Raw genomic sequence first — 27794 nt, 5'->3', positions numbered from 1 at the left:
GGCCGGTCTTTGTTTCATTTAGCACAGCCCGATGGTCAAGTGTCCGACTCGGCTCTCGTAAGTTATGAGTCTCAGTCCGAGCGTAAGGTCAGGTTATTCTGACCCGAGTTTGCCTTGACATTGTCCTTTCTGTTTACTTAGTGATGTCCTGTTGGAATGTTCCGATCATCTGTTTTAAAGTAACTGTAAAATGATGCTCTTTTTTACGACAATGCCGTGAGTTATCATAGGTTCGAATCCGAAAATCGCCCTGATTCTAGGTTTGTCAGCACCATACCCGTGCTCCACCAAAGTGGTTAACGTCTGAGACCTCCATCACATAAGGCTGTCCTCCCACCTAAACCTCCAACAGACCCTTGCAGATCCGGGTTAGAATAGATCTTCAGCAACCCATGCTTGCCGTAAAAGGCGACTATGCTTGTTGTAGGAGGCGACTAACGGGATCGGGTAGTCAGGCTCGCTGACTTGGTTGATGCCTGTCATCGATCCAAATTGCGTGAATCGATGCTTATGATGTCAATCACTGGATTGTCTGGTCCAGACTCGATTATTTACACCGCTGGAATATTGATGAGTGCGGCGTTAAACAAGAAACCAACAAAGCAAAAAGAAACAAGCTCTCACACCGTGATGTAACTGAAAAACTGAACAAAGCGACGTTAAACTAAACTCACAGACTGATCCACAATATGACTTCACCTTTCTTTACACCTTCAAATGTGTCTGTAAAGATTCCTCGATCAGCATCTTCACCCGATGAAAGAGCAAGACGTAGCCTCGAAATGTGTGTATAATTTGAAGTTGAAACTATGTATGTCTTGGCTCATTATATAAGTTGTTAAATCTATCATGTACGTGTGTGCAAATGTTGCAAGAGACAAATGTACATTTTAGGCATATTCCTAGCGTAAATACCACGATTTTGGTATATCTTTAAATGAAATAGAACGAAAATAACAAACAGTCTTTTTTTAATCCTAAGCCTATAATAGGCAGAGTACGACCTTACCCTAATCTCTAAGCAACAACGTTTCTCAAAATAACACTGCGGTGCTCGACAACTTGTTTATTGCAATGCACTCGTCAATGTCACGATCGGCTGATCGATGTACAAACACATCCTCGTCAGACACGAGCCAACGTGATGTTGATGCTTGCACGCGCTGCAATAGACACCGAAATCGATCACGTCTTACAACCGCGATGTGAATGACAGCTGACGAGCGCATCGCAAACAACATGATATCAACAGGCTGAGTCCGTGAATGGCACCTTTGTGAAATCGTGGAGCAGGACGAGGGCGCTTCCGCCTGTCTTCCTGTTATGTCTATATCAGCGAGTCCTTGACGTGCAATAGACATCCTTGTTGTCGAGTTTCCTGTTGTTGTGCTGTACACTTGACCGGCGTTGTGAAATTGATTTGACATCAGCGTTGGATATCATGAAGGCTGAAGTTGTATGTCAAATGAGGACGTTTTGCAGAAAATTACCCTGGTTCTTGAAAGGGTAAGTGGTGCATGTTTTTTCCCTGAGGTTGGGTATATAGGATCACAATTTCTAACTACTTTGATCAGAGCAATACACGTTCTATCCTCCGGATAACTTTCCGGTTTAGCATGCTTTTGCATTCATTATTAATAACGCTGGCAGTTGTAATTGTCCGACGGGCTGGTTGCCGGACTAACGGGGCTTCACTATTGTACTCTAAGGCAACTGTTGAATCCCCTCTCCCGACAGCATATACAATAACTCTGTTTAGATCTAATTATATATAATGTCAATTTAATGCAAAAAATAAGTAAAATTGAAAAATGTAATTAATTTTAGTATTATATATTTGATTTATCATGACAGAGTTTTGTTGGGTTTAAGCATACTCAAAAATTGCATAACTATGGATCGTATATATCTATAATATATATATACTTGTATATAATTACAATAAATGATTTAATTGATCCTTACACAATACGTGACATTCTGTCCTGAGGTTTAATAATAAATCAGCGAGTGAATGTTGTTTTCCGCCACAATGTATATTAGACAGCGGCCAGAATAAGCGTGGGGGTCAAACATACCAGGGGTTGATAGCATGAGCAATGATCCCCGGGGTCACGGTGACACGGGCCACACGTTTCAACCCCCTTGTGCACTTTTAGTCTTCACCTTACCTGGCATGGAGAAGAAGAGGTACTACATGGAGATGCTACTACTTCTGATGATGATGATAAGCATAGGTACCGATCGCGAGCTTGCCACTACTACTACCATGGCTGCTGCTGCTGTTGATGATAATGATAAAGGCGACATCAATATTATTGAGTATGATAACTATTTTGATTATGTTAACGGTGGTTAAAAACTTCATCTGTTATCGTCGCATCGGCTTTGTTACAGCAATGTTACGATAACAAACAAACAAACAAACAAACAAACAAACAAATAAATAAACAAATAACAAACAAATAAATAAAATAAATAAATAAATAAATAAAAAATAAGATAAAATAACATAAAATAAATCAATCAATCAATCAATCAATCAAACAATCAATAAATCAATAAATCAATAAATAAGACTATTGCTTCTGACAACCATAGTACATTTATAGTAACGTTAAGTGTAACATCAACAAATCAATAAATCAATAAATCAATAAGTAAATAAATAAGACTATTGCTTCTGACAACCATAGTACATTTATAGTAACGTTAAGTGTAACATTAACTGAAGCTGCTCCATATGACCATACCCATCTTTGATGTGGGTGATTCATCCTGACTTGGACCCCCCGTCTGTTTTCTCGGCCTGTGTACGTGATGCAATTTCTGTTGTAGCGGGACAAAACGGAAACCGTGTCTATTTCTGTCCTGGAAAGTGTTGCGTGGCCTTCAGTGGTCACGTAAACGATAGTTTCTTTACGACTTGACAAACATGTATGAACTGTTACAGTAGCTGTATTCGATTCAGTGTTATTATGACATCATCATGTTGGATACTGTGTACAAACAGCAAAGTTAAATCATTGTTACAAACTCAAACATATTTAACTTGTTTAAACGATGAAAGTTTAAACACTGCTTATTGTAAACTTAGAATATCTTTGCACAATTTTAATGTAAATATATGTAGGATGGCCAAAGGCGGTAATTTTAAGAACTCTGTTTGTACAATTTTTTGTAATTCTACGGAGAAGTAGAAGATGAATACCATGTCTTACTTAAATGTGAACAGTTTTGCCTTTTAAGGTATAAATTCTCCCCTTGGTGCAGGGTATTTGCAGGTGGATTTCTGCCCATGCTATCACTCATTGGTCTTCCAGACCCTTGGTCAAAACTTTACAGGTTGCAGTATTGTAGCACATTTATTGCTGATAACCAATGAATACGTACTTAGCGCAGATTACAAGTGCATATCAAGGCTACTCCCAAGACGCATGGCTTGATCAGGCTGTGAGTGAGTGTGTGTTTACGCCGCTTTTAGCAATACTCCAGCAATACCACGGCGGTGAATATCAGACTTGGGGTTCACATATTGTAAGCATTTGGGGGAAATGAACGTTGTGACGAATGAACGTATGGCAAGCCGTTTTCACATGTATTACGGAATTACAGATATCTTCAAAATTATTAATGATATCTTTAATTGGATTTTTGATATCAGTAACGGTCAGAATTAATGTTATCTTGAATTGAATTAAAGATATCTCTAATTGAATTAAAGATATGTCTAATTGAATTAAAGATATCTCTAATGCATTTGTGGATATGTATAACTTATTTCAAGATATCTTGAATTGAATTTAAGATATCTTGAATTTATTTCTAATATATTTACGTATAGTAGGATGGTAATTGTTTAATGATATCTTAAATACATTTAGAGATATCACAAACTAATTTGTTGATATCACCTTAACATTTTAAGATATCAGTAATTGTATTATGGATATCATAAATGAATTTAAGATATCTTTAATTATTTTTTGATATCTTAACAACATTATTGATATCTTTAAATAAAATACCGATATCTTTAAAAGAATTGAAGATATCTGTAATTCCGTAATTAATGTGAAAACAGCTTCCCATATGAACGCTCTAACCACTTGGCTACCCAAACGCCCTCAGGTGTAGCCCTACAACATCGCTCTGTGGAACCGGATATGGGGTCACTGGGCAGCCTTAGTGGTTGAAGCGTAAATTGATCGGGCGCTAAGTGATGGTTGATAGGTTGTCATTGTACCCGATAGAGTTGGGCATTGCTCATAATATCGTTCACTGGTGTGTAGTTAATGTTTACGTGGATACAGTGCATTAACGTATATTGACGTCTCTGAAAATATAGCATGTGCAGCATCAAGTATCATTGGTTAAACATCCCATGGCTCACAGTAAAATTGATAAAATTTATTATATGACTTCAGTGTGAGTTGAGAAAAGTTGAGAAAAGTTATATTTTCATTGCAGTGAACATACCATAAGAGTCACCTCACCGCAAGTTTCTCATTTAATTCGTCAATTGAGAAGGTTCGTTTCGCAAAGCTCTGTTTTCGTTTCTTGCCCAGCGTGTATTTCTTCGCGTTCAACAGCGTTCTCGTAGCTTTCCGTAATATTTTTTGTTGAGTTGAGGTGAAATTGGGTTTAACGTCGCGTCCAAGATTATTGCACTTATATAGCGACATGCATGCACGTGTGTGTGTGTGGCTGCTTGTACTAGTCCGGGCTGATGCCGATTTATAGTGCTAGCTCACTGAGATACCATGCCGCAGTTTAACATGAATACCCCACTCAGGCACAGTATACTGACTCCGAGCCGACCAGTCACTGTTTTAGTCCCTTAATGCCGAGCGCCAGACAGGACAATAACAAGTACCATATTTTAACGTCTTTTGGTATGACGCGGCCGGGCATCGAACCCCGGACCTTCCGCTCTCCGTGAGGTGAGGTGAAATTGGGTTTAACGTCGCGTCCAAGAATATTGCATATTTATAGCAACGTGCATGCACGTGTGGTTTTTTGTTGAAGTTGATGTTGTATATAATCATATCCAAATGTATGAAAAAGAACTTTAGTGACCTCAAATATTTGGTGTTACTTTTGTTTTTATTTTCAAAGATTTTGCAAACTAGGATCTGCTTTTTCAGTCGCAATTACAAGGGGTAGGGAAACGTCTTCGTCTAATGCAGGGAGAATGTACGTTTTAAGGTTTTACGTTTGTAATGAAAAAAAATAAAATGTTCCGGTCGACACAAAAAGTATTTATTAAATAGGATAATACATGTGTCCCGTGAACGTCACTCGATGAGAGAAACGTGATATTTCACGCGACACATGAAATATCTTCGAGGGATATTCATACAGGGGAGATAACTCCTGTAGGTCTATTTGGAGAAGCTCTTCAGAGTGAGGAAAACTATATTTCAGCTTTTGGTTTGTTGTTGTTTGGGGGTATTTTGGGGTGGGTTGGTGTGGGTGAGGGTGACTCAGCACTATTCCAGCTATGTCCCTATTTCGATTTCCCAGTATGGCTACAAGGTGAGAAGCCGTGATTGTGCTGGCGTATTGCTTAAAGCAGTGTAGAAACTATCCTCACTCACTCTGATAATCCGAGTGATTGTTTATATCGTCGTAAGAATTGTTAAGGCAAATCATCACAGTCGGTCCTAGCTCATTATTGATAGTTCACGCATCTCAGTACCACATGAGCGAGTGAGTGAGTTGGGTTTTAACAGCATTCCAGTTTTATCACGGCGTGTTAGCTTAATGTGGGAGGAAAGCCCGAAGTGATGCAGGTCTCAGACTCTTACCACTTCGGTGAAACCCACGAGCAAGGGTATGGTGCTGACAAACCTAGAAACATAATCGGGGCGAACCGGGATTCGAACCCACAATCATAGGTTTCTAGCGTGCCCAAGGGACGCAACTCTGCACAGCGAATCACGGCGCCTTAGACGACTGGGCTACCCGTGCCCCCCAGTACCACATGAGCATCGAAAGAAAGATACTATGAGAAACGAATACGCTATATATTCTCTCGCCCATTCAGTTTGATTCAGAGCATAACCAGCAGTCCTGCAGTGTTTTTTAGAACATGTGATAGTTTGTCTATAGATCAGAAACCACCATATCAACAAAAATGCATGTGAAATTTTTAAATCATTTAATAAAAGCTCGGAGCATCTATGAAGTCGATATGTCTTTCAATAAGTTCAATGCAGTATAGATAATATTCCTAGGTATAAAATATATTCCTACTGGGCAATCTTTGCGAGTGCCAAATCAGCTCTCCCAGAAGCGCCCGTTAAATCTCTAACGGTTTTTATGTGTCCAAGCTTCAGCGCAGTGCGGGACAAATTTGAAATGCAGTTGGTTAGAAAGTCTCCACTCGTCCCCCATGAAGTGCCCTCATGACAAAACGCTAACGTTCTTCACTCGCGAATCTCTAAATTTAAACCATTTTTGTTTTCCACTAATGTCCGGATTCGTAAGCGTTTTATAATGCATGTTCAACATACAACACTCCAATGCAAACCACCCATCCACTCAAGTGGGCGGTGGTTATGTAGCTGGAGCGACTTTCAAGCTAGATCGCTTTGATGCCACTGACAATGCACTACTATAACGGTAACGCTATCTTTCAGGGCATTATCATTTGCAGAAGACCGAGGGCATCTGCAAATGATAATGCCCTGAAAAATAGCGTTACCGTTATTATAGCTAAAATGGATGGAATTTGTTATCAAATAAAAAGAAACAACAATATCGGTTTTGAAACATTTACTGTAATCAACAAGAATGTCACTGACCCACTTTTACAAATATGGAAACGTCATAGAGCAAACCAGATGACGTCACTATTAAACGTGATGTCACTTTCCCTACCCTATGACTTACCTAACCACGGGCGTGATAATGGTCCGTCGTCAAGCATTATGAGGGCATGATCAACTACAGTGCCCCCCTCATTTCTGATAACGTTCGGGCGGTTTAATGATAATTCTATCCATTTTAGCTATAAAGATGATTATTGCACTTATATAGCAACGTGCATGAAGGTGTATATCTGTGCCCGCTTGTACTGGTCCGAAATAACGTTGTATTAGAGTGCTAGCCTACCGAGATACCATGCCGCAGTTTAACATGAATACCCTACTCAGAGACAGAATACTGACTCCGAGCCGACCAGTCCTTGTTTTATCCCCTTTATGCCGAAGGCCAGGATTTGTTTGTTTGGTGTTTACTGTTTAACGTCCCACTCAGCAATATTCCAGCAATATGACGGCGGTCTGTAAATAATCGACTCTGGACCAGGCAATCCAGTGATTGACATCATGAGCATCGATCCACGCAATTGGAACCGATGACATGCATCAACCAAGTTAGTCGCCTAACTAGTCGCACGGGTGACCCAGTCGTCTAAGGCGCCGCGATTCGCTGTGCAGAGTTGCGTCACTTGGGCACGCCAGAAACCTATGATTGTGGGTTCAAATACCGGTTCGTCCCGATTATGTTTCTAGGTTTGTCAGTACCATACCCGTGCTCGTGGGTTTCACCGATGTGGTAAACGTCTGAGACCTGCATCACTTCGGGCTTTCCTCCCTATTAAGCTGACACGCCGCGATATCTGGAATACTGTTAAAAGCGGCGTTAAACCCAACTCACTCACTCACTCACTCACTCATTCCAGCAGCAGTGACCCGGAGACCTACATTAGGTGTGGATTGATCAATAATCGTGCTAAAGATCCGGGTTCAATTGTCGATATGAGTTCGTGAGTAGTATGCCAACGTCATTGTTCATGCCCCGTCACGAAAACACAATCTGTTCGTGGACTCATTTAGTATCCTTTTACAACATAACACTTCATACCAGGCGATAATCAGAGCATCCCACTGGCTGGCAATGTACATCGTCTTCTTCAGGGAATGACAGGTGTAATATGATCGCATCGCAAAGACAGTCATTACTCTGTTGGGGTATGGGAGCGCATTCGTAGCGCTGACACCGGTTTGTGCCTCTGGCGCTATGACGTCAGTCTGTAACGAAGTAACAGTTTACTGACCTACTTTCTGCAATGCAAGTTTTAAGCTCTTGCATTAGTTCTGAGGACGGGAATTACAGATGCATTGGCTACAACGATCAAATCGCACAAAATGCACGTGCGGTACAAATGTTCTGTCTACAACGATCAAATCGCACAAAATGCACGTGCGGTACGAATGTACTGTCTACAACGATCAATTCGCACAAAATGCATGTACAATACAATATACAGGTTAGTTCATGGATAGCAGCACGGACAACGAAGCAGGAAGTTAAATTTTGTTTGTTTGTTTGTTTGTTGTTTAACGCCGCACTCAGTAATATTCCAGCTATATGACTGCGGTCTGTAAATAATCGAATCTGGACCAGACAATCCAGACAACATGGGCATCGATCCACGCAATTGGAATCGATGAGATGCTTTAACCAAGTCAGCGAGCTTGACCACCCGATCCAGTTGGTCGCCTCATACGGCAAGCATAGTCGCCTTTTACGCCAAGCATGGGTTGCTGAAGACCTATTCTACACTGGAACTTCACTGGTCAGAGGAAGTTAAAGATTCTCATGCAGTACGAATGTGCAAAGTGAAATTTCCGTTTAACGTATTTTTGTTTGTTTTCATTTGATTTTTTTAAATAAATTATATATTTTAGGCTGTATTTTAAATCTTATTACGTAGTATTTTGTTACTTTTATACTTTAATACATTATTTGTTTCGAGGGCCCAGTTACCTTTGCGTTGTCCTAAAAATAATCGCCAAGACGAATAACTCAAGGGTATTCATTCAGGGTAGGTAATAATCATCGTTGTATTTACAGTTGACATCGCCGTGGTAGAAGTGTCAGATTAGCTAACGGCCCCAGCCGTACTGTCGTCAGTTGACGCGAATTTGTTGACGTCATTGGGTTTTCAATCGATGCGATGAAATGATTGTGCGATCGCCATCAACAAAGACCTAACAGCTGCAAATATATGTTGTGCCTGCATCCAGTATGATATACATTCACATCCCGATCAATACACACTGTCATTTGAATCCGGTTCACTAAAATAGAAGCTTCACAAAAAATAATATTTATATGATCAATTAGGAGTGGGTTGAATACCATCATGCCGGATTCGTGACTGTTGTGCAAGAGGATGTGGAAATCAGAGAGCCATAGCTTAAGATCAGACTGATAATATTCCCCATTTTCCGTCAGGTTAAAATAGGAAATACCGTATCGGTGATCTATAAAGTCATGAAAATATTTAGATAATAAAAACCATGATAATAATAACATTTAGATGTGTGATTGAGAAGTTACCTCGTTGTAATGAGTTACCGGCAGAGCAGGATATGCTTTCCCCTTCGCGAGCACCTGGTGCCATCACTGATTGTCAGTGATCAATTCATATAATTTTCACCTCTATTTTGCATCTCCCACAGACAAGGTCATTAAACGACTATAAAAGTGCAACTCTTTCTGAATAAAGCTTAAATTCTGGAGTTACATGTTGCCTGGACTAACGAGTCTAAGCATAGTCTGTTCAAAATCGCGCAGCGAACTCGACATCCGGTTCGTAAACATGTGCACATTTCGGTCGACTGCAGGATTTCCAAAGCATGTGTACCGCCAATTAGGTATCGACAGATATATTGCATATTTTTCACGTTTATAATCAAGGTGCTTCAAGAAGTGCTTCTTGATTATGGATCCGATCGTCTTGATTGGGCGCCTCCATTTTTGAAGCAAATGCCAGTGATATTAGAGATGGCATCTGATTGGTCACTAGGAGGGACATAGAAGGGAGATAACGTATAATAGCCACTGGCGGCCAACGACCGAGCCTAGAAATATCAGCCTAGTTCGGCAAGGGTGAAAACTGGACTTTTATAGTCAGTCAGTTAACGCCCTTGCCTCTGGAAGATGCTACTTAGCCTTTTACACCCCATGTAACCTGTTTCGGCGGATACTCGAGACTGGTTAGTTTCTGGCGTTACCGTTTTATACTCACGTGTATCACTAGCGGGATGTATGACATTTTACGAGCCGATTATGAAAGTATACCAATATAGTTCTAGTAGGTTCTTCAACGCGTAACGGGGGCGGTCGGGTAGCCTAGTGGTTAAAGCGTTGGATCGTCACGCCGAAGACCCGGGTTCGATTCCCGACATGCGTACAATGTGTGAAGCCCATTTCTGGTGTCCCCCGCCGTGATATTGCTGGAATATTGCTAAAAGCGGCGTAAAACCATACTCACTCACTCACACCACGCGTAATGATGATTATGCCCTACCCAGAGTTCCTCGCGGTCAATCTAGTACAACAGAATAGACAGATGTGACGTTTCGTCACATATTTCGTCTATCACAGTTTATGAAAGTCTACACATTTAGGCGAAGATGCGTCATGAATAGTTAACTTTCATTTAGAAAATGCCGTGAAAAATGTTATACACCCAGAAAATCCTTAAGTATGATACGAAAAAGGCGTAGTAGCAATTAAGATCACTATTAAAATTGTTGCATTTATTTATACGAAGACACCATGGATGTAAAACTTGTAATAAACACAGCCACATAAATCTCGTTTTAATTTGAGAATTGTATTATGTTTGATGTAAACGGACACCATGAACTCACGTCCACATGAAGCAGATGTACAGTGTTCCTCCGTCACTAGTCAAGGCTCGCACCAACGTCTTTACATGCCATCTTGATTATCTTGGCTGGGTGGCAACACATTTAATATTTGATAGCCGCGGGTTTGACGTTTGTTTGACGATGGGGCGCCCAGTGTAACCTGGCATTTACGGATTCATTTAATTGAGCTGCCTGAAGACTCAGGGAACAATGACTACATTGCCTTGAGGTGGTTTCATGAAATATGCATTGCAGGCGCCGAGGGGGTTTTGCAGGTGCGTTGGGGCCGTGCTTTTGATTAACTTGAATCTTGTATTGATGATTGGCAGTCCGGTACAGCAAGGATCAGTTCATGATACGGGACAACATGAATCAGTTCATTATCCGGAACAACATAGAACAGTTCATGATCCGCTACAACATGGAAAGTTCATGATTCGCAACAACATGGATCCGTTCATGGTCTGCTTCAACATGGATCAGTTCATGATCTGCTTCAACATGGATCAGTTCATGATCTGCTTCAACGTGGATCAGTTCGTGATCCGTTACAATATGGATAAATTCATGATCCGCTACAACAAAGATTAGTTCATGACCCGCTGCAACGTGGATCAGTTCATGATCCGCTACTACATGGATCATTTCATGATCATCTACAACATGGATCAGTTCATGATCCGCTACAACATGGATGGGTTCATGATCCGGCACAACACGGATGGGTTCATGATCCGCTACAATAAGGATAAGTTCATGATCCGGGACAACATGGATCCGTTCATGATCCGGTACAACATGGATCAGTTAATCATCTGGCACTAAATTGGTTCACTTCATGACCCGGCACAACTTAGATCTGCTCATGATCTGCTACAACAAGGATCAGTTCATGATCCGGCATAACATGGATCAGTTCATGACCCGGCACAAAATGGAACTGCTACTGCTGTTGTTACCACTGTAACTACTGCTGTTGTTACCAGTATAACTGCTATTGTTGTAGTTACCACTGTAATTGCTACTGCTGTTGTTCTAACCACTGTAACTTCTACTGCTGTTGTTACCACTATAACTGCTACTGCTGTTGTTACCACTTTTGTTACTACTGTAACTTCTACTGATGTTGTTACTTCTGTAACTGCTTCTGCTGTTGTTACCACTATAACTGCTACTGCTGTTGTTACCACTTTTGTTACTACTGTAACTTCTACTGATGTTGTTACTTCTGTAACTGCTTCTGCTGTTGTTACCACTATAACTGCTAATGCTGTTGTTACCACTATTGTTACTACTGTAACTTCTACTGCTGTTGTTACTACTGTAACTGCTACTGCTGATGTTACCATTATGACTGCTACTGCTGCTGTTACCACTATGACTGCTACTGCTGCTGTCACCACTATAACTGCTACTGTTACCAGTATAACTACTACTGCTGATGTCACCACTATGACTGCTTTTGATGTTGTTTCAAGTATAACTGATGCTACTGTTGTTACAACTGTGACTGATGGTGTTACCAGTATAACTGATGCTGCTGTTGTTACAGCTGTGACTGATGGTGTTACCAGTATAACTGATGCTGCTGTTGTTACAGCTGTGACTGTTCTTGTTACCACTATAACTGTTACTGCTGCTGTTACCACTATAACTGCTATTGATGTTGTTACCAGTATAACTGATGCTGTTGTTGTTACAACTGTGACTGATGTTGTTACCAGTATAACTGATGCTGCTGTTGTTACTGCCATAACTGCTATTGATGTTGTTACAAGTATAAATGATGCTGTTGTTGTTACAACTGTGACTGATGTTGTTACCAGTATACCTGCTGCTGCTGTTGTTACTGCCATAACTGCTACTGTTGTAGTTACAGCTGTGACTGCTGTTGTTACCACTATAACTGCTACTGATGTTGTTATTGCTACAACTGCTACTGCTGTTGTTACCAGTATAACTGCTGCTGTTGTTACCGCTATAACTGCTACTGATGCTACTATACTACATTATCTTAACTGGTCATGCTGATAATTACTACGCACGTTGCTACTTAATACCAGTGGAATGAGAAACACAAATTACATCAAAGGTAGAGGGTGCATGGTTGTAGTGGTAGTTGTTGTAGTCGTGGTAGTCGTCGTCACAGTAAAAGTCGTTTCGGCAGTAGTAGTTGTAGTTATCGTCGTAGTAGTTGTAGTCATAGAGTAGTAGTAGTGGTTGTAGTAGTAGTACATAACAGTAGTCGTCGTTGTAGAAGTACATCGATCACTAGTGGTTAGTACAGTAGAAGTTGTTCGTAAAAGTAGTAGTAGTAGTAGTAGTAGTAGTAGTAGTAGTAGCAGCAGAAGCAGTAGTAGTAGTAGCAGCAGCAGTAGCCGCTACATTGCGTGTCTGTATTCCTTTGCCCAGATGGAGTTGTTAACTCCATCGTCAATTGTTGTGTCACAACAGATGTCTGCGCGCTGGCGGATGAACCTACAGTCGCACCCGCGGGAGACCACCTTTATCCGTGGCGTTACATCACTGATCATCTGGTGTCGGTCAGGCTCTATCTGCAGATCGATTCGCGGTCAAATCTGTCCACACACACATTTCACACATTTGTCAAAATTCTATCTGAGAGATTGTTGGCTGAGACTGATAGTGTTTTTCAACACGTCCATTTATAATCTGTCTAAACACAGGTCAAACAACGCCTATATCAATTTGAACACTCTCCATTATGTTTGGTTTATAGATACATATGTAGGTCAGCTGTAAGCGCTGACGTGGACGGTGTACTGTCCCCCGACTGACTCAAGGCTCTTTTTTATGTATAAATATGTTCTCGTGCCCTAGAAAACGAAATTAATGATAATAAGGATCTCGACCCGCGGGAAATAGCTTTTGTAGCCTGGAAGGGTTTGATAAGAAAATACTGACTTATAAGTATGTGACTTGAATTCGCTGTGAAAATGATCTTAATATTTGAGATATGATAGTGGTTAGAAGAAATGCGCTTGAATTGATCCGGTGACATGATAAAGGGTTAAGAAATTCAGGGAGGTTATTTGCCTCCTTGGCCCAAATAACTGTCGTGGGAATTATTACGACGGGGATTTCATAGTGAATGTGTCGAGGGAGGAATGCTTCCGCTGTCGTCAGTTTTATGAAAGAATTGGTAAAACGTGTTGGAATTATGCACACCGTAAAATCCGGAGGTTTGTTTGTAAATTGTGCTGTTTGAAATTGTTATGACAGCTCGTCGTGGTATGAATATTAATGGGAAAGGATAAAGCTGTTTCAATGCACATTTTCTGAATTGCAGATCGATTGGAATTCCGCTGTGCATCCCTGCATCATGTTTTTTTGCACATCCCACACGAGCACATGGAACAGACGCAATGACTTTATCAGATGTGGCTAAACCGGCCTTCCCGCTCTTCCAAAGATAAGGGAAGAAATATCGTCATTTAACTGAGCTAAAACGTCACAATGCTTGATCCTAGCTTCCTCTAACGCCACGCGCGAAGATTTCGTTGCGTTGTACTATCAACACTGCACACAACACAGCAGAGGATGCGCCCGTATGCTAACACGAGCTAACTATTGTCCGCTTCTACCGTTGAGTGTTGACGATTTGGGAGAGCGTGTCGGCGGTATCTTGAGACCAGCCGCGGGCAGGTCGTCAGCTTGGGGCGACGCTTCTATATTTCACATGACTGCAGTTCGCAGGGGAAGGTGCGATTAGACCGAGGAATATGCTGTCAGAGGTCTACCAGTTGTAGAATGACTTCCTTTCCACAGCGCCCCTCCGATTGATTGTTGTCACTATTTAGTGTCGTCTGCAAGTAGCAGGAAGCAGACGACAGTTTCCCGCGTGAAGAGCGAACGTAAACAGCACGGAGTGTGGGTTGATCTTATTGTAGTTGTGTTGGATACTGTTTTGTTTGTCGGTGATTGCTGACATTTGTCGGGAAGTTGTAGATGCGGATTTCGACTACTAATGGTGGAGTTTACGTGAAGACTAGCCCAAGGGGTGAATTTCAACAGCAGCCATGTCATTTTTCGGATCCGCAGTCAAAATATCATCACTGAAGAGGTACGTCACGGTTGAGGTTTCACAAGTTGTATGTCACTGAAAATTTGTGAATGTCACTTGGTGCATTATTTAAAACAGGAATTTGACTTGATCAGTGTGTTTTTATATACAGAAATATTTCATCAATACGTGTACGCGATCGACAATAATTTGAAATTCAGAGAGATTTATTGAACGTTCAGTGTAGTTTATTCGTAACCCGAATTTCAGTATATATTTGTCAAATCTCTGCGATACATGTACACGTTTTGGGACGACTAGCTGTAACAGCTGACCCTGTGGACCCCATGAATCCGGACATCGGCTTTATCCGGACGAATACAGCTGGGAACGTCCATACGTATATGTACAGGGCCATTACTACATACTAATGATTTGTTTATCCAGAACAGTCTTTATTCTTATTATTGTACCGTCCTGTGTATGGGATTAAGTTATGTAAGATACCATGTAGTTTCAGTTAAAGTTAAAGGTCCTTTTGTACGAGAATACACGGACAGGCCACCATACACGCAAAGTGAGGTGGTTGAAATTGTCTGCTGTTGAATTGATCAACAGTTCGTGTCCAAATGGGTGTCATTCAAAGGCCTAATGCTGGTATTTTGCAATAACATCGTCAACACATGTTTCACGTTATCGCGTACACGGGAGAAGGGTGTATTTTTCCAAAGACGCCTTTGACGATCGCTCTTCGTCTTTCACTCAGAACCATTCATTACTGCTTTAACGACTGCAGTTTCAGATTACTGCACTGACATCCCCATAAATCACTTCTAATATTTACAACAGGCGGCCGTATGCTTAGCAGTATCATATCATTCAACTATTAGCTTAACCCGTATGCTGCTAACTGAAGGCATACATATATACCATACTCCTATGAAAATCGCAGAGCATATATATATATATCAGCAAGTTATATGAGCGAGAGAGGGGGGGGGGGGGGGGGGGGAGAGTTATACCCTCTGCCCTTCAAGTGCGAATAGGTCTTCAGCAACCCATGCTTACCGTGAAAGACGACTATGCTTGTCGTAAAAGGCGACTAACAGGATCGGGTGGTCAGACTCGCTGACTTGGTTGATGCATGTCATCGTATCCCAAATCCTAATTGCGTGGGTCGATGCTCATGATATTAATCACTGGATTGTCTGGTCCAGACTCGATTATTTACAGACTGCCGTCATAGAGCTGGAATATTGCTGAGTGCGGCGTTAAACAACACACCTACCAACCAACCTTGTCCTGTTTAGAACCGATGCATGCCACTGACCAAAACCTTTCTTTCTTTTTTTTAGTTCCATAGTTTCATTCAGAAATAAGTTATTACGATAATATACGAGTTTGATGGATGCATACCTTGCGAGCCATTTCATTAAAAGTTGCAATGAGTATTTTTAGGATTAGTCACAGATGTCATAAAAATGTCACTGTCGCGAATGAAATATGGGCCCGCTATAGTGCAGGAAACAGACACGTTGCTACCGCCTGCCGTCGTACCCTTGAAATGACATGTGTCATGTATAATTCGTGTTAATACATTTTTATGAACGTTTAAATCTGCTTTTATATTTTTACCATCCGTTATAGACGCTATGAAATTATATCTCACCTAACAGGAATACCCGCTCCCAGCTTGTGGACCGGGTACGTGCAGACACTTAATATCACGTCTCTCGTTTTTTCCTAAACGTCCTGCTTCAATCGTTTGAGGAAATAGATGCCGGCGTTTGGTTCTGCTTTTGAAATGAATATCACTGTTGTACGTCTTTCAAATGTAAATCGATTGCGACACATTCACAATTCGTAATAGCTTGTATTTTTCTAAAACGCGAGACGCGTCACTTATCTGAATATCTGCTCACGTGATCTCTGAGCATGGTGTAGGGTTCCAGGGAGTTTTCAACTTCCGGCACGTAACCCCCGAGGATATGCGCATGTCCCCTGTGCTCAGGTACATCCGGGTGATTACAATGGCTGTGTTGGTTTGTTTGTTTATTGTTTGACACCGCACTCAGGTTTGTGACGGCGGTCTGTAAATATTCGAGTCTGGACCAGACAATCCAGTGACTGACATCATGAGCATCGATCCACACAATTGGGATCGATGACATGCATCAACTGAGTCAGCGAGCCTCTTACGACAAGCATAGTCCTATTTCTATTCTACCCCTGCCGGGTGAGTTGGTTTATTTGTCCGTAAGGCGTGGGTCGTTGCTCATGTTATCGACCACTGGTATGCCTGGACCAGACTCGGTTATTTACATGTAGCCATTGTAACGCTCGAATAATGCTGATTGCGGCTTTTAAAAACATTCGCTCACTCATTCAACAACCATGTGTGCGTCCTAAATTCGATTATCTGCAAGCCGCGGCCTTGATGCTAAAATAATATTGACAACCTATACATCCACTTATTCAGTGGAACAAAAATCTGAAGAAAATATATTCTTGTCTCGAAATAACAATGGGTTCGGTGTGTTACTGAACATGCCCTATCTCACATGTCGAGAAATGGGTCTTAAATGTTTAGCTGAACATGTCGCATCTCGGATGTCGAGATATGGGACTTAAATGTTTAGCTGAACATGTCGCATCTCGGATGTCGAGATATGGGACTTAAGTGTTTAGCTGAACATGTCGCATCTCGGATGTCGAGATATGGGACTTAAGTGTTTAGCTAAACATGTCCCATCTTGCATGTCGAGATATGAGACTCCAGTCTGTAGCTGAACATGTCCCATCTCGGATGTCGAGATATGGGACTCACGTGTGTGACGGAACATGTCCCATCTCGGATGTCGAGATATGGGACTCCAGTGTGTGACGGAACAAGTCCCATATCGCCTGCCTACATCAAGCCAGATGCTGTGTGGTGAATTCACTGTACATATTTAATTTTCGCAACGCTGAATCTTTGTTGTGCACCTTACATTATTGCAAAGAGGTATAATTTTAAAATGATAACCCGCATAACACACTGCCAAGCGTGTTGAACGATGTCACAAAATATCTGACGCCCATTTGTTAACAGCGAATGTCAGAATTGATGTTGATGTATAGCACAGTGTCACCCTGTCACCACATCGGGAGTCATGGTGAAAAACATACAGCTTTGTCTAAATATTACCTTACCGCATAAGGTTAATATTTTACACTCTGCGTTCATGTTACCAAAGGGGACACGGGTGGCCCAGTCGTCTGAGGCGCCGCGATTCGCTGTGCAGAGTTGCGTCCCTTGGGCACGCCAGAAACCTATGATTGTGGGTTCGAATCCCGGTTTGCCCCGATTATGTTTCTAGATTTGCCGGCACCATACCCGTGCTCGTGGGTTTCACCGAAGTGGTAAACGTCTGAGACCTGCATCACTTCGGGCTTTCCTCCCACATTAAGCTGACTCGCCATGATATAACTGGAATGCTGTTTAAACCAAAACTCACTAACTCACTCATGTTACCAATGTTGCCCTCCTGCATAAGGTTACGACCCGTGAAGATCCGGGTTAGAACCAGATCTTCAGCAACCAACGTTTGTCGTTAGAGACAACTTGCTTGTCATGAGAGGCGACTAACGGGATGGTGTGGTCAGGCTCACTGACTTTGTTGATGCGTGCCATAGTATCCCAATTGTGTTGATCGATACTTATGATATCAATCAATAGATTGCCTTTCCAGACTCGATTATTTACAGACCGCCGTCATATAACTGGAATATTGCTGAGTGCGGCGTCAAACAACAAACAAAGAAAGCATAACGTTAAAAGATTACAAACGGCGTTCGTGTTACCAGTCACTTTCCTGCATAAGGTTAATAGATTACACTCAGCCCCCATATTTCCACTACTTTACCTTATAGCATACGATTAATAGATTAGAAACGTCAGAAACGTCCCCCGTTAGAAACATTATGTCAAGAGCAAACCAGTACTCGCATATGATCCTGTTATTCCTACCAGATTCAACAATATTCCTACAAACTATACCTTCCATAACCACCGAGTAGAAGACAACCACGGCGCCCCTCGAAAATCAGGTTAACACTTAGGACCCGATTAACGGATTTAGACATTTTTTTACACTCTGGCCTCCCTACTCATTCTCTCGAAACTTCAGGTATCTCTAAGTTACCGTGTAGTACCTCAGACTTTGATATAGTTGGAGTAGCAGGGTGGCGTCCACTACACTTGGCCTTCAGGAATAACCAGGTAGTGTCGACTATTATATAACTACATGTAACCTTAATGAGAATATGCTATCCCAGAAGTGTCACATATATATATTTAAGAATTGACCTTCACTTTGTGTGAGTTCATTGGAGTATGAACCTTCATAGAATGAGGGCCAAACTGTATGAACGTCGTTGTGTTTTTATCACAATGTCTTACCTCAAAGGATGTAGGCCAAGATCTGAACACAATTATATTTAGTACGTGCGACTTCATGTTTACACTGACAGCCAAACAACAACCAGCTATATCGCGGAATAAAATAGTTCCCCAAAAAGAGAGGTCCTGGTGACATGAGCGTATGGATGCAGAACATGCTCTTCAGAAACATCTTACGCAACACATGTGTTCTTATAATATCCCCATTAGATGAGAAAGGTCTGTAATGAACTACCTCAGTAAGTCAGTCACAAAATCGTGATACATTTACATCAAGTACAAGACGTCAAAATGGCCGACACGATAAACGTGACGAGAGGATTTACGAAGTTGTTAATGAACCTGTGGCGGTTACATGTGTTAGTCATCATTGATCAACTGACCGATTATTGAAAGGTGATTAAAGATGCGTCAAACAGACACCAAGGTAAATTCGTAGATTGCTGGAGACGATCACTGTCAGCCAGACACGGATCGAGTCGATACTGACGATAGTTTGGATGTGCATTTTTTCGTTTGCTCATTAGGATGGGCCGTAGCGAGGAAAATCGTGGACAATCATGCAGTCAAGCTCTCTTACGTTTCTCAATGTATACTGAAATGCTGAGACCAAGATTAAAGGTTCTAAATGATCAGAAATAATGCTTGTGTATGTTTTCATGCTAGGGGTTTCCCCAGGAATGTGGAAGTAGTCCGTCAGTGTTTACGTCATTTCAAGAACACGGTCTAGTGAAAAACGTATGAACGTCACATTGTGTCGTTCATACACTTTTGAACGTCAATTTCGCGGTCATGTGACCGACCTCTCGTCCAATGGAAAAGACGTATATCGTGTAAACGTCAAATTAAAAAATTATACACATATGCACACAAGTGTCCCCCTAAATGTTATCTATTCTCAATAGTTCACCAAAGCCAAAAGAAATTACCGCAGACTGGTTTAATTGTGAGTGTTCAAAGTCTCTTGTCTATTCGTTTTGCCTTACGCTTCTACTCTACTTTAGTTTATAGGCTATTGAACAGCGACCAGTGGTGAAGGAAAGGATCATTTTTGCAGACCAGGAAGCTGTATGCTCTAAGCTGCTATCTAGACTTAACTTAAATAGATATGTTTCGCTACGTAATGATAAAGAACACAGACTCTGGCTGCTTGCACTTGAACGCCCTGAACAGTTCCCAAACCTGTCTCATCTTGTACGGCTGGGATGCCCAAATATATTATAGAATCTAGGGAATGTCGATGTAGAATTGTAGCTCATGATATTATTAAGCATGTCTTTTTGTATTGTACATTGAATATGAATGACAGAAATGAACTATTTGAAATCATTTGTGATGTGATAGATGTCTCTACATTTGCAAGACTATGTAGTGAGGACGATGATATAATCCTGTCTGTACTACTTGGCGGTATGCCTGAGTGTGTTAGCTCTTTATCTCAAAGTCTATGGGGTGACCTTATGGTTATTGTGTCAAGATACTGTAGGAAATGGCTGTATCTGTTACAAAACAGTTATAAGAATGCTTGATTGTCATGCATTTTGTAGTTATCATTTCTCAGAATATTGTTAATTTGTACTACTGTACAGCTCTGTAATTATACATAATATCATATATGATATGTATCTTCAATATCTGGAGGAAATAAAGAATATCTATCTATCTATTGACCTCTAACGATACATGCCTGCTTGTGTCGTTGACAAACAGGCGCTAGTCTGTTAATTTGCCCTACGTTTCTGATGAGTATGATCCCCAAGACGATATCAGACTTGATATCGACATTAACTGAATTATACTTGCACCTCACAGACGACATTGAATATGTAATTATGCAAATATGTTTGCTGGTCAGTAATTGGTCACTTCCAAACCCGTTGTGTGTAGTTAAGACCGTGATGCCCTGTATATAAATGACCAAAGCCAACTAAGGGTCAGATTAAGTTGCCATTAACCAAACCCCCTGTCGCCAAGTTTTGTTAGTGTGGGAATCCATTAACCGGCTTCCTTCGTATGTTCGTTGTTAAGGGAGGTGGCGAGATAGCTGAGTGGATATGTTGCTTAGCTGCCAAGATCCAGGTTCGAATCCTTTCGGGTTTAAATATTCACCTATAACGTCAACCTGGCAACGATGAAGTGGTATACTAACGAACACAATGTCGTATGCCCCCGAAAATGAAGTTAAAATACAAAATTATTCTTTCAAATCAGTAAAGTCGTAAAACATATACCCCCTTTCAATATCGCCGACAGGCAACAGTGTCACCAACAAGTCTACCTCGACCTAGGATTAAAAAGGTATTAACTTTGCGAAGCAAAGATAAACTATCTAAGACTCTGTTTATCTTGGTAGTCAGGCTGTATTAGGTTAGTTTAATTACGTAGCCTCGGGGAATCACGAAACACCTCTCCTAACAATCATGGGAAAACTTAGGCAGACATAACTGGCAGTGTTTGGACATTGATGAATTCATAAACGAGTTTTAACCACGACCCCTGTGGCTGTTATGTCTGCCTGATTGTATGTCAGACGTAATATGACGCGTGTGTCATGTAACTGTCAAGCCATATTGATGAAACTCTTATGTGTCGTTTGCCAACTGCATGTGGCGTGGCCTTCCTGTTGATAGTGTTCACATGAACCCACACCTTGAGATCACCAGTATAACTTCTGTTCTCATAAGCCACGATCAATTGATGCATTCAGTGTAATGTAACACGGAAACCAGATTACGCAGAGCAATTATATTGCCGTTCAGAGGCAGCATCTAAGCATTGCTTACACACACGACAGCGAGGAATAATCTACATTTGTATTGCCATGTTTCGGTTTTGTTAGAAAAAAATGGATTGGGTTTAACCATATATCACAGTTATGGGTTCAAAATCATCTCAGAACTTGTGTATGCTTCAACGTCGTCATGGTTACATGTAAAACACTTCTTAAAAGAAGTTGAAGAACGCCCGATTCTTTGTTATTACTAGTATTACTTATTACACACGCGTGTGTGTGTGTGTGTGTGTGTGTGCGTGCGTGCGTGCGTGCGTGTGTGTGTGGCTGCTTGTACCAGTCCAGACTAATGCCGATTTTACAGTGCCTGCCCACTGAGATACCATGCCTCAGTTGAACATGAACACCCCACTAAGATGCAGTATACTGACTCCGAGCCTACCAGTCCATTTTAGCCCCTTAATGACGAGCGCCAGGCAGGGTAAGAACAAGTAGCATCTTGTAACGTCTTTTGGTATGACGCGGCCGGGGATAGAATCCCCGACCTTCCGCTCGCCGCCCAGACGCTCTACCACTAGACCACGGGGGCGGTTCTGACAAGATGGTCCACACCTACTGTTCTTAGTTCACACGCACGCACGCACGCACGCACGCACGCACGTACGCACGCACACACTCACACACACACACATGAAATGCAATCGAAATTAATCTTTGAGTACAATGCCAGTGCTTAAGGTGAAAGACTTACGAAACGCAGATCCGTTTGATGATGGATCTATGTTGTTGGCAGGAATATCTCCCGATTGTTATATCAGTTTGTGAGTTCTTTTAATGTCATTTTAACATGATTCCATCCATATTGCAGCATTTCAGGTTTACCACTGTGTTGAAATCCGCGATAAGCGGATTATTACACGACTAAGGGAGGTAACTCTTTCGTAGTGATTCCTTCAAAGTTAATGACGTGATATCGTACCCCAATGGTGTATATCTTATGCTGTGTACATACTTCTTTGCCGGATCCAGAGTACTTTGAAGCTGTCTTTGCAAATCAGTATTGTGAACTGATTTGAAAGTTAACATCACACACTAATTAAAAAACACATAAATAACTTAATAAGCCGTGAAGATCCGGGTAGAGAGTAGGTCTTCCGGCGACTAACGGGATCGGGTGGTCAGGCTCGCTGACTTGGTTGATGCATGTCATCGATCCCAATTGCCTAGATTGATGCTCATGATGTCAATCACTGGATTGTCTGTTCCAGACTTAATTATTTACAGACCGACCTCCTATAGCTGAAATATTGCTGCGTTCGGTGTTAAACAACAAACAAAACAAAAAATAAGGGAGTATGATGGCCTCTCATACAACATGAGGTCGACCCACCGTCGTAAAACTGAAATACTGTTAAAAGCGGCGACAACCAGACTCACTCACTCACTCTGTTCGTCTGGTCCAGACTCGATTATTTACTGACCACCTTCATACAGCTGGAATATTGCTGAGTGCGGCGTTGAACAACAAACAAACAAATGATAACTTAATTATTTTAGCGATACTGCCTTGTTATTATAAACATACAAATGCGATAAACAAAGTGTGGATCGGATGGTTTTAATTTGTAACCTGATCGTGTATCAACATGGTTTAAATTTAATTTTAATTTAGTATTTACGTGCTGCCATTTTGGTGCCGTTATGAAACTTTATTTGGTGAATGAGTTGGGTTTTCACGCCGCTTTTAACAGTATTCCAGGTATATCCCGGCGTGTCTGCTTAATGTGGGAGGAAAGCCCGAAGTGATGCAGGTCTCAGACGTTTACCACTTCGGTGAAACCCACGAGCAAGGGTATGGTGCTGTCAAACCTAGAAACATAATCGGGGCGAACCGGGATTCGAACCCACAATCATAGATTTCTGGCGTGCCCAAGGGACGCAAATCTGCACAGCGAATCGCGGCGCCTTAGACGACTGGGCCACCCGTGCCCCCCGCTTTATTTGGAGTAAACCTGTTGCTTATCACTCCGACGCCCTCAAATTACAAGGTGCTTCCTATTTAACACCCCGGACTAGCCTGTTGGAACGTCATTGTTTCACATCCTTCAACAAAAAAGCCCTCACGAAGTGTGTACACTGGATATAACTCAGTATGTCCGCCAATCCGGACATTAAAATATAGAATAGGCGAAAGCAAATACCTGCTCAATCTGTTTCTGACATGAAAGGCCTTTAGTTGAAATCCTATCAATCTTGACAAATATGGAACATCGATACTTGGCTCGGAGAGGTTTTCAAGAACTTGGAAACCATTGCAATTTTTCAAACAAGGGATATCCTTTAAATTTTCGTGTCAGAGTGTTTTGGTTTAATTCGTGTTTTTAAAGTCTTTTGGTGAATGATAGAGATGTTGATTTCAACAGCGTCTTACAAGACGTCAAACACTTGACCTTAAACGATAATTTGTTGGCACGGCAGTGTAATCCAGACTGTTAAGGGTCGCTTCTGTGTTGACCGAATAGCTCTATATCTCGGCAAACACGGGACCTAACATGAGATATTTAGTTATATAGGCATAGTTGGACTTCTCCTTTAGACAAAATGTTGATAATGCTAAGATTTACAAAATACAGTTGCTGCGAATCTTATTTTTAGCTACTGGGGTGGGTGTGGGTATGTATGTATGCGTGGGTGGGGGTGGGGGGCTGAGTGGCTGCTAACTGAACTAGCAAGGGTGCCTGTAGTACTGTAGTACCAGTGAGTGAGTGAGTTGGGTTTAATGTCGCTTTTAACAGTTTTCCAGTTATATCACAGCGTGTCAGCTTAATGTGGGAGGAAAGCCCGAAGTTATGCAATTCTCGGAAGTTTACCATTTCGGTGAAACCCACGAGCACGAGTAAGGTACTGACAAACCTAGAAACATAATCGGGGTGAACCGGGATTCGAACACAAGATCGGAGGTTTCTGGCGCACCCAAGGGACGCAACTCTGCGGTTGGTCCACCCGTGCCCCCACTACCAATATGGAGTAGTTACTATGGTGTAGGGAACTGTAGTACTCGTACGGGCAGCCAAAATTCGAAACTTATATAATTACTTCAGTCGAGACAGATAATCTGTATTTCCTCGTAGGTCGTAGACCGCCTCCGTGGTCTAGTGGTAGAGCGGAAGGTCCGGAGTTCGATCCCCAGCCGCGTCATACCAAAAGATGTTAAAAGATGGTACTTGTTGTTACCCTGTCTGGCGCTCGGCATTAAGGGTCTTAAACAAGTACTGTTGGCTCGGGGTCAGTTAAACTGTGTCTGGGGTATTCATGTTAAACTGTTGCATGGTATCTCAGTGGGCTAGCACTATGAAATCGCCATCAGTTCGGACTAGTACACGTAACCACACACACACACACATACACACACACACACACACACACACACACAACCACCATGCACGTCGCTATATAAGCGCAATAATCTTGGATTCGACGTTAAACCCCATTCCACCTCGTAGGCTATTCTCCAAATATATTATGTATACTTAACTTGCGAAGGCTCCGGTGCGCGAAATACGCATATGTCGGAAAGCGCACGTTAAATTCCTAATTTAAGTAAGTAAGCGGAGGCTCCAGGAGAGCATGTGTATGTCAGATGGAGAGGTGCTGTTGTCACAAATGAAGGTTTATCATGACTGACCTTTATCAATACTGACACCCGTGTCTTTGCTACCATCAGTGCGACAAAGACATGATAATAAATGATATTACGATATATACAGTAGCTAATACCGATCAATATATTCCATGCTCTCACTGTCGTACTTGCCATGAGCAGCCAAAGCTTGTTAGGCATGTAGTGTGTGTGTGGGGGGGGGGGGTAATGCGTTTGTGTGAGACGTCTGACGTATAGGTTAACAACTCCACTATCACATGTATATGATCAAACCTTGATATATACCGTGGGATGGGATTTCTGGCGACCCTATAAGAAGCTTATAAACTCAGCATTCACACAATTCCGCACACAATATGCTTACAGCACAATGATATGATTAGGAAAAGAGTGGGTGGATATTGTTTTACGCCGCTCTGTACCCACATGGGAAAACAAACCCGGGCTATAACACCCGATTGTTCAAAGGGAGAGGCGGTGATTTTTAAGAGATGGAGAAAGTAAGAATGTGACTAATCCTTCAAATATAAGGCAGCAATAGATGTAAAATAATCATTTCGCTGAGCTGGGTATTTAAATTATATTTTGTTTTTAAATAGTAACCTGTCTCTTGAAGAAATCAAAATACCCGTGCTGCTGGGTTTCAGCGAAGTGGTAAACGTCTTCATCACTTCTGGCTTTCCGGACCCCTGAAGATCCGGAAAGAGAATAAGTCAATTTACTGGTATCGTACCCCTATTGTGTACATCTTATGCTGTGTACATACTTGTCTGGGCCCGTGAAGATTCCGGGGTAGAATAGTTCTTCAGCAACCCATGATTGTCATAATAGGCGACTAACGGGCTTGCTGACTTGGTTGATACATGTCGTCGTACCCTAATTCCGTCGATCGATGTTCATGATGTCAATCACTGGATTGTCTGGTCCAGACTCGACTGTTTACAGACCGCCGTCATATAGCTAGAATATTGCTGAGTGCGGCGTTAAACAATAAACAAACGGGTTTTCCTTCCACGTTATCCTGACACGCCGTGATATATCTGGAATACTCTACAAATTGTCTTTAAAACCCATCTCACTCACTCACTCACTCACTCACAGAAATAACAGTGGCATGCCAAAGTACATGGTGTAGAACCACAATAGCCTGTGTATAAATAATCAGCGATCCCGATTTCCGTAGCAAGCTGTGTGTCTGGTTTATATTCTGTTTTGGTACAAAAATGATGGATTCGAGGCAGGGTGTGGAAGGTGCGAGGGCGTTGAACGTGAAATTCATTCAGACGGTAGAATAATGACTGTGTATATGTCTATCAAATGACGAGCACCGTTATAATTTCCACACGGGTTTAGTGACTTGCGATAAGGACTTTAAAATTGACATAACACCTGGTACGGGTCAAATGGTCATTTACGTGTCCATCCAAGCATTTTAGGCGATCATAGAAGACGGTATGACCCACGTCAATTTCGGTGGTTATTGTAACTATAAAATTTGATATGATTGGGAAAATGGACTTTAAAGTTGTCACGTAGAAGCAGCGTTTGCTTGTGTTTGTTTAACCAAGACAGCTTAATATTTTCCGAATGACATGAAGCATTGAATAGCGGCTCCTGGCAAGGAAAGGGCAATAACTCTGCATGGCGAATTTTCGTAGCTTCAACCATTCGTCCCTGTGATTCCGTGTCCTCACGAACGTTCAATTTGAATGTCGATGAACAAACATGGACTACCTTAACCGGGGCCGGACACTATAATCAGCTTACCGTAGGGACCAGGTGTGTTTGATTAACATCGTATGTTTGAGAGAACACTTGATCAGTGAGCCTGTGAATGCTGCTCAATATGTTCTAATAGGTTGGGGGGAATGATTTCTGCATCTCCCGTTTCTCGACGTCAAATTTCGCGCAGATAAGCAGTTCAGCTTACAGAAGTCTCGTTATATATTACCAGGCTTGTACACTGTATGCTGAACGACTGTTCTTTCGAGAAGAACAATTTGTAAAAATCAAATGTCGTCACGACCTAATCAAATACAATAAATTCCGATAAGGTTGTCCAGGATAACATATTAATGTATGCTTTATCAGTGTAGGGTACGTTGTAGATTCCACGCAGCAACATAAACCCACGTATATTATCCTGCTTATCGGGATTTATGACACCTGTTAATTTCGTCCTCCCCGGCGCCGATTTCACCGCCGTTGTCAAGCTCCGAGCATGACATAAATGTCAATATGTCCTTTACTTGATAACATGGTAA

At 41.7% G+C, this 27794-nt stretch overlaps 1 protein-coding gene across 2 annotated transcripts in view; it reads left to right on the top strand.

Moving 5' to 3' along the window:
- Nucleotides 1-1400: 1400 nt before the first annotated feature.
- LOC139473784 (proline-rich protein 5-like) overlaps nt 1401-27794 on the top strand; it is a 66461-nt gene continuing 40067 nt past the window's right edge. Inside the window, exon 1 of one of the 2 annotated variants that reach the window (XM_071256540.1) lies at nt 1401-1506. In XM_071256540.1, coding sequence (XP_071112641.1) covers nt 1442-1506 — 65 coding nt within the window. In that variant the 5' untranslated portion in view covers nt 1401-1441. Of the gene's footprint in view, nt 1507-14205; nt 14758-27794 lie in introns of those variants that run through there. The other variant, XM_071256541.1, reaches the window with a different exon arrangement.

The sequence above is a fragment of the Haliotis cracherodii genome, unplaced genomic scaffold (assembly GCF_022045235.1).
Source record: "Haliotis cracherodii isolate W230 unplaced genomic scaffold, xgHalCrac1.p SCAF_3, whole genome shotgun sequence".
NCBI lineage: Eukaryota > Metazoa > Mollusca > Gastropoda > Lepetellida > Haliotidae > Haliotis > Haliotis cracherodii.
The sequence above is the reverse complement of the archived record's forward strand: the minus strand, read 5'-3'. Positions and strand labels throughout refer to the sequence as shown.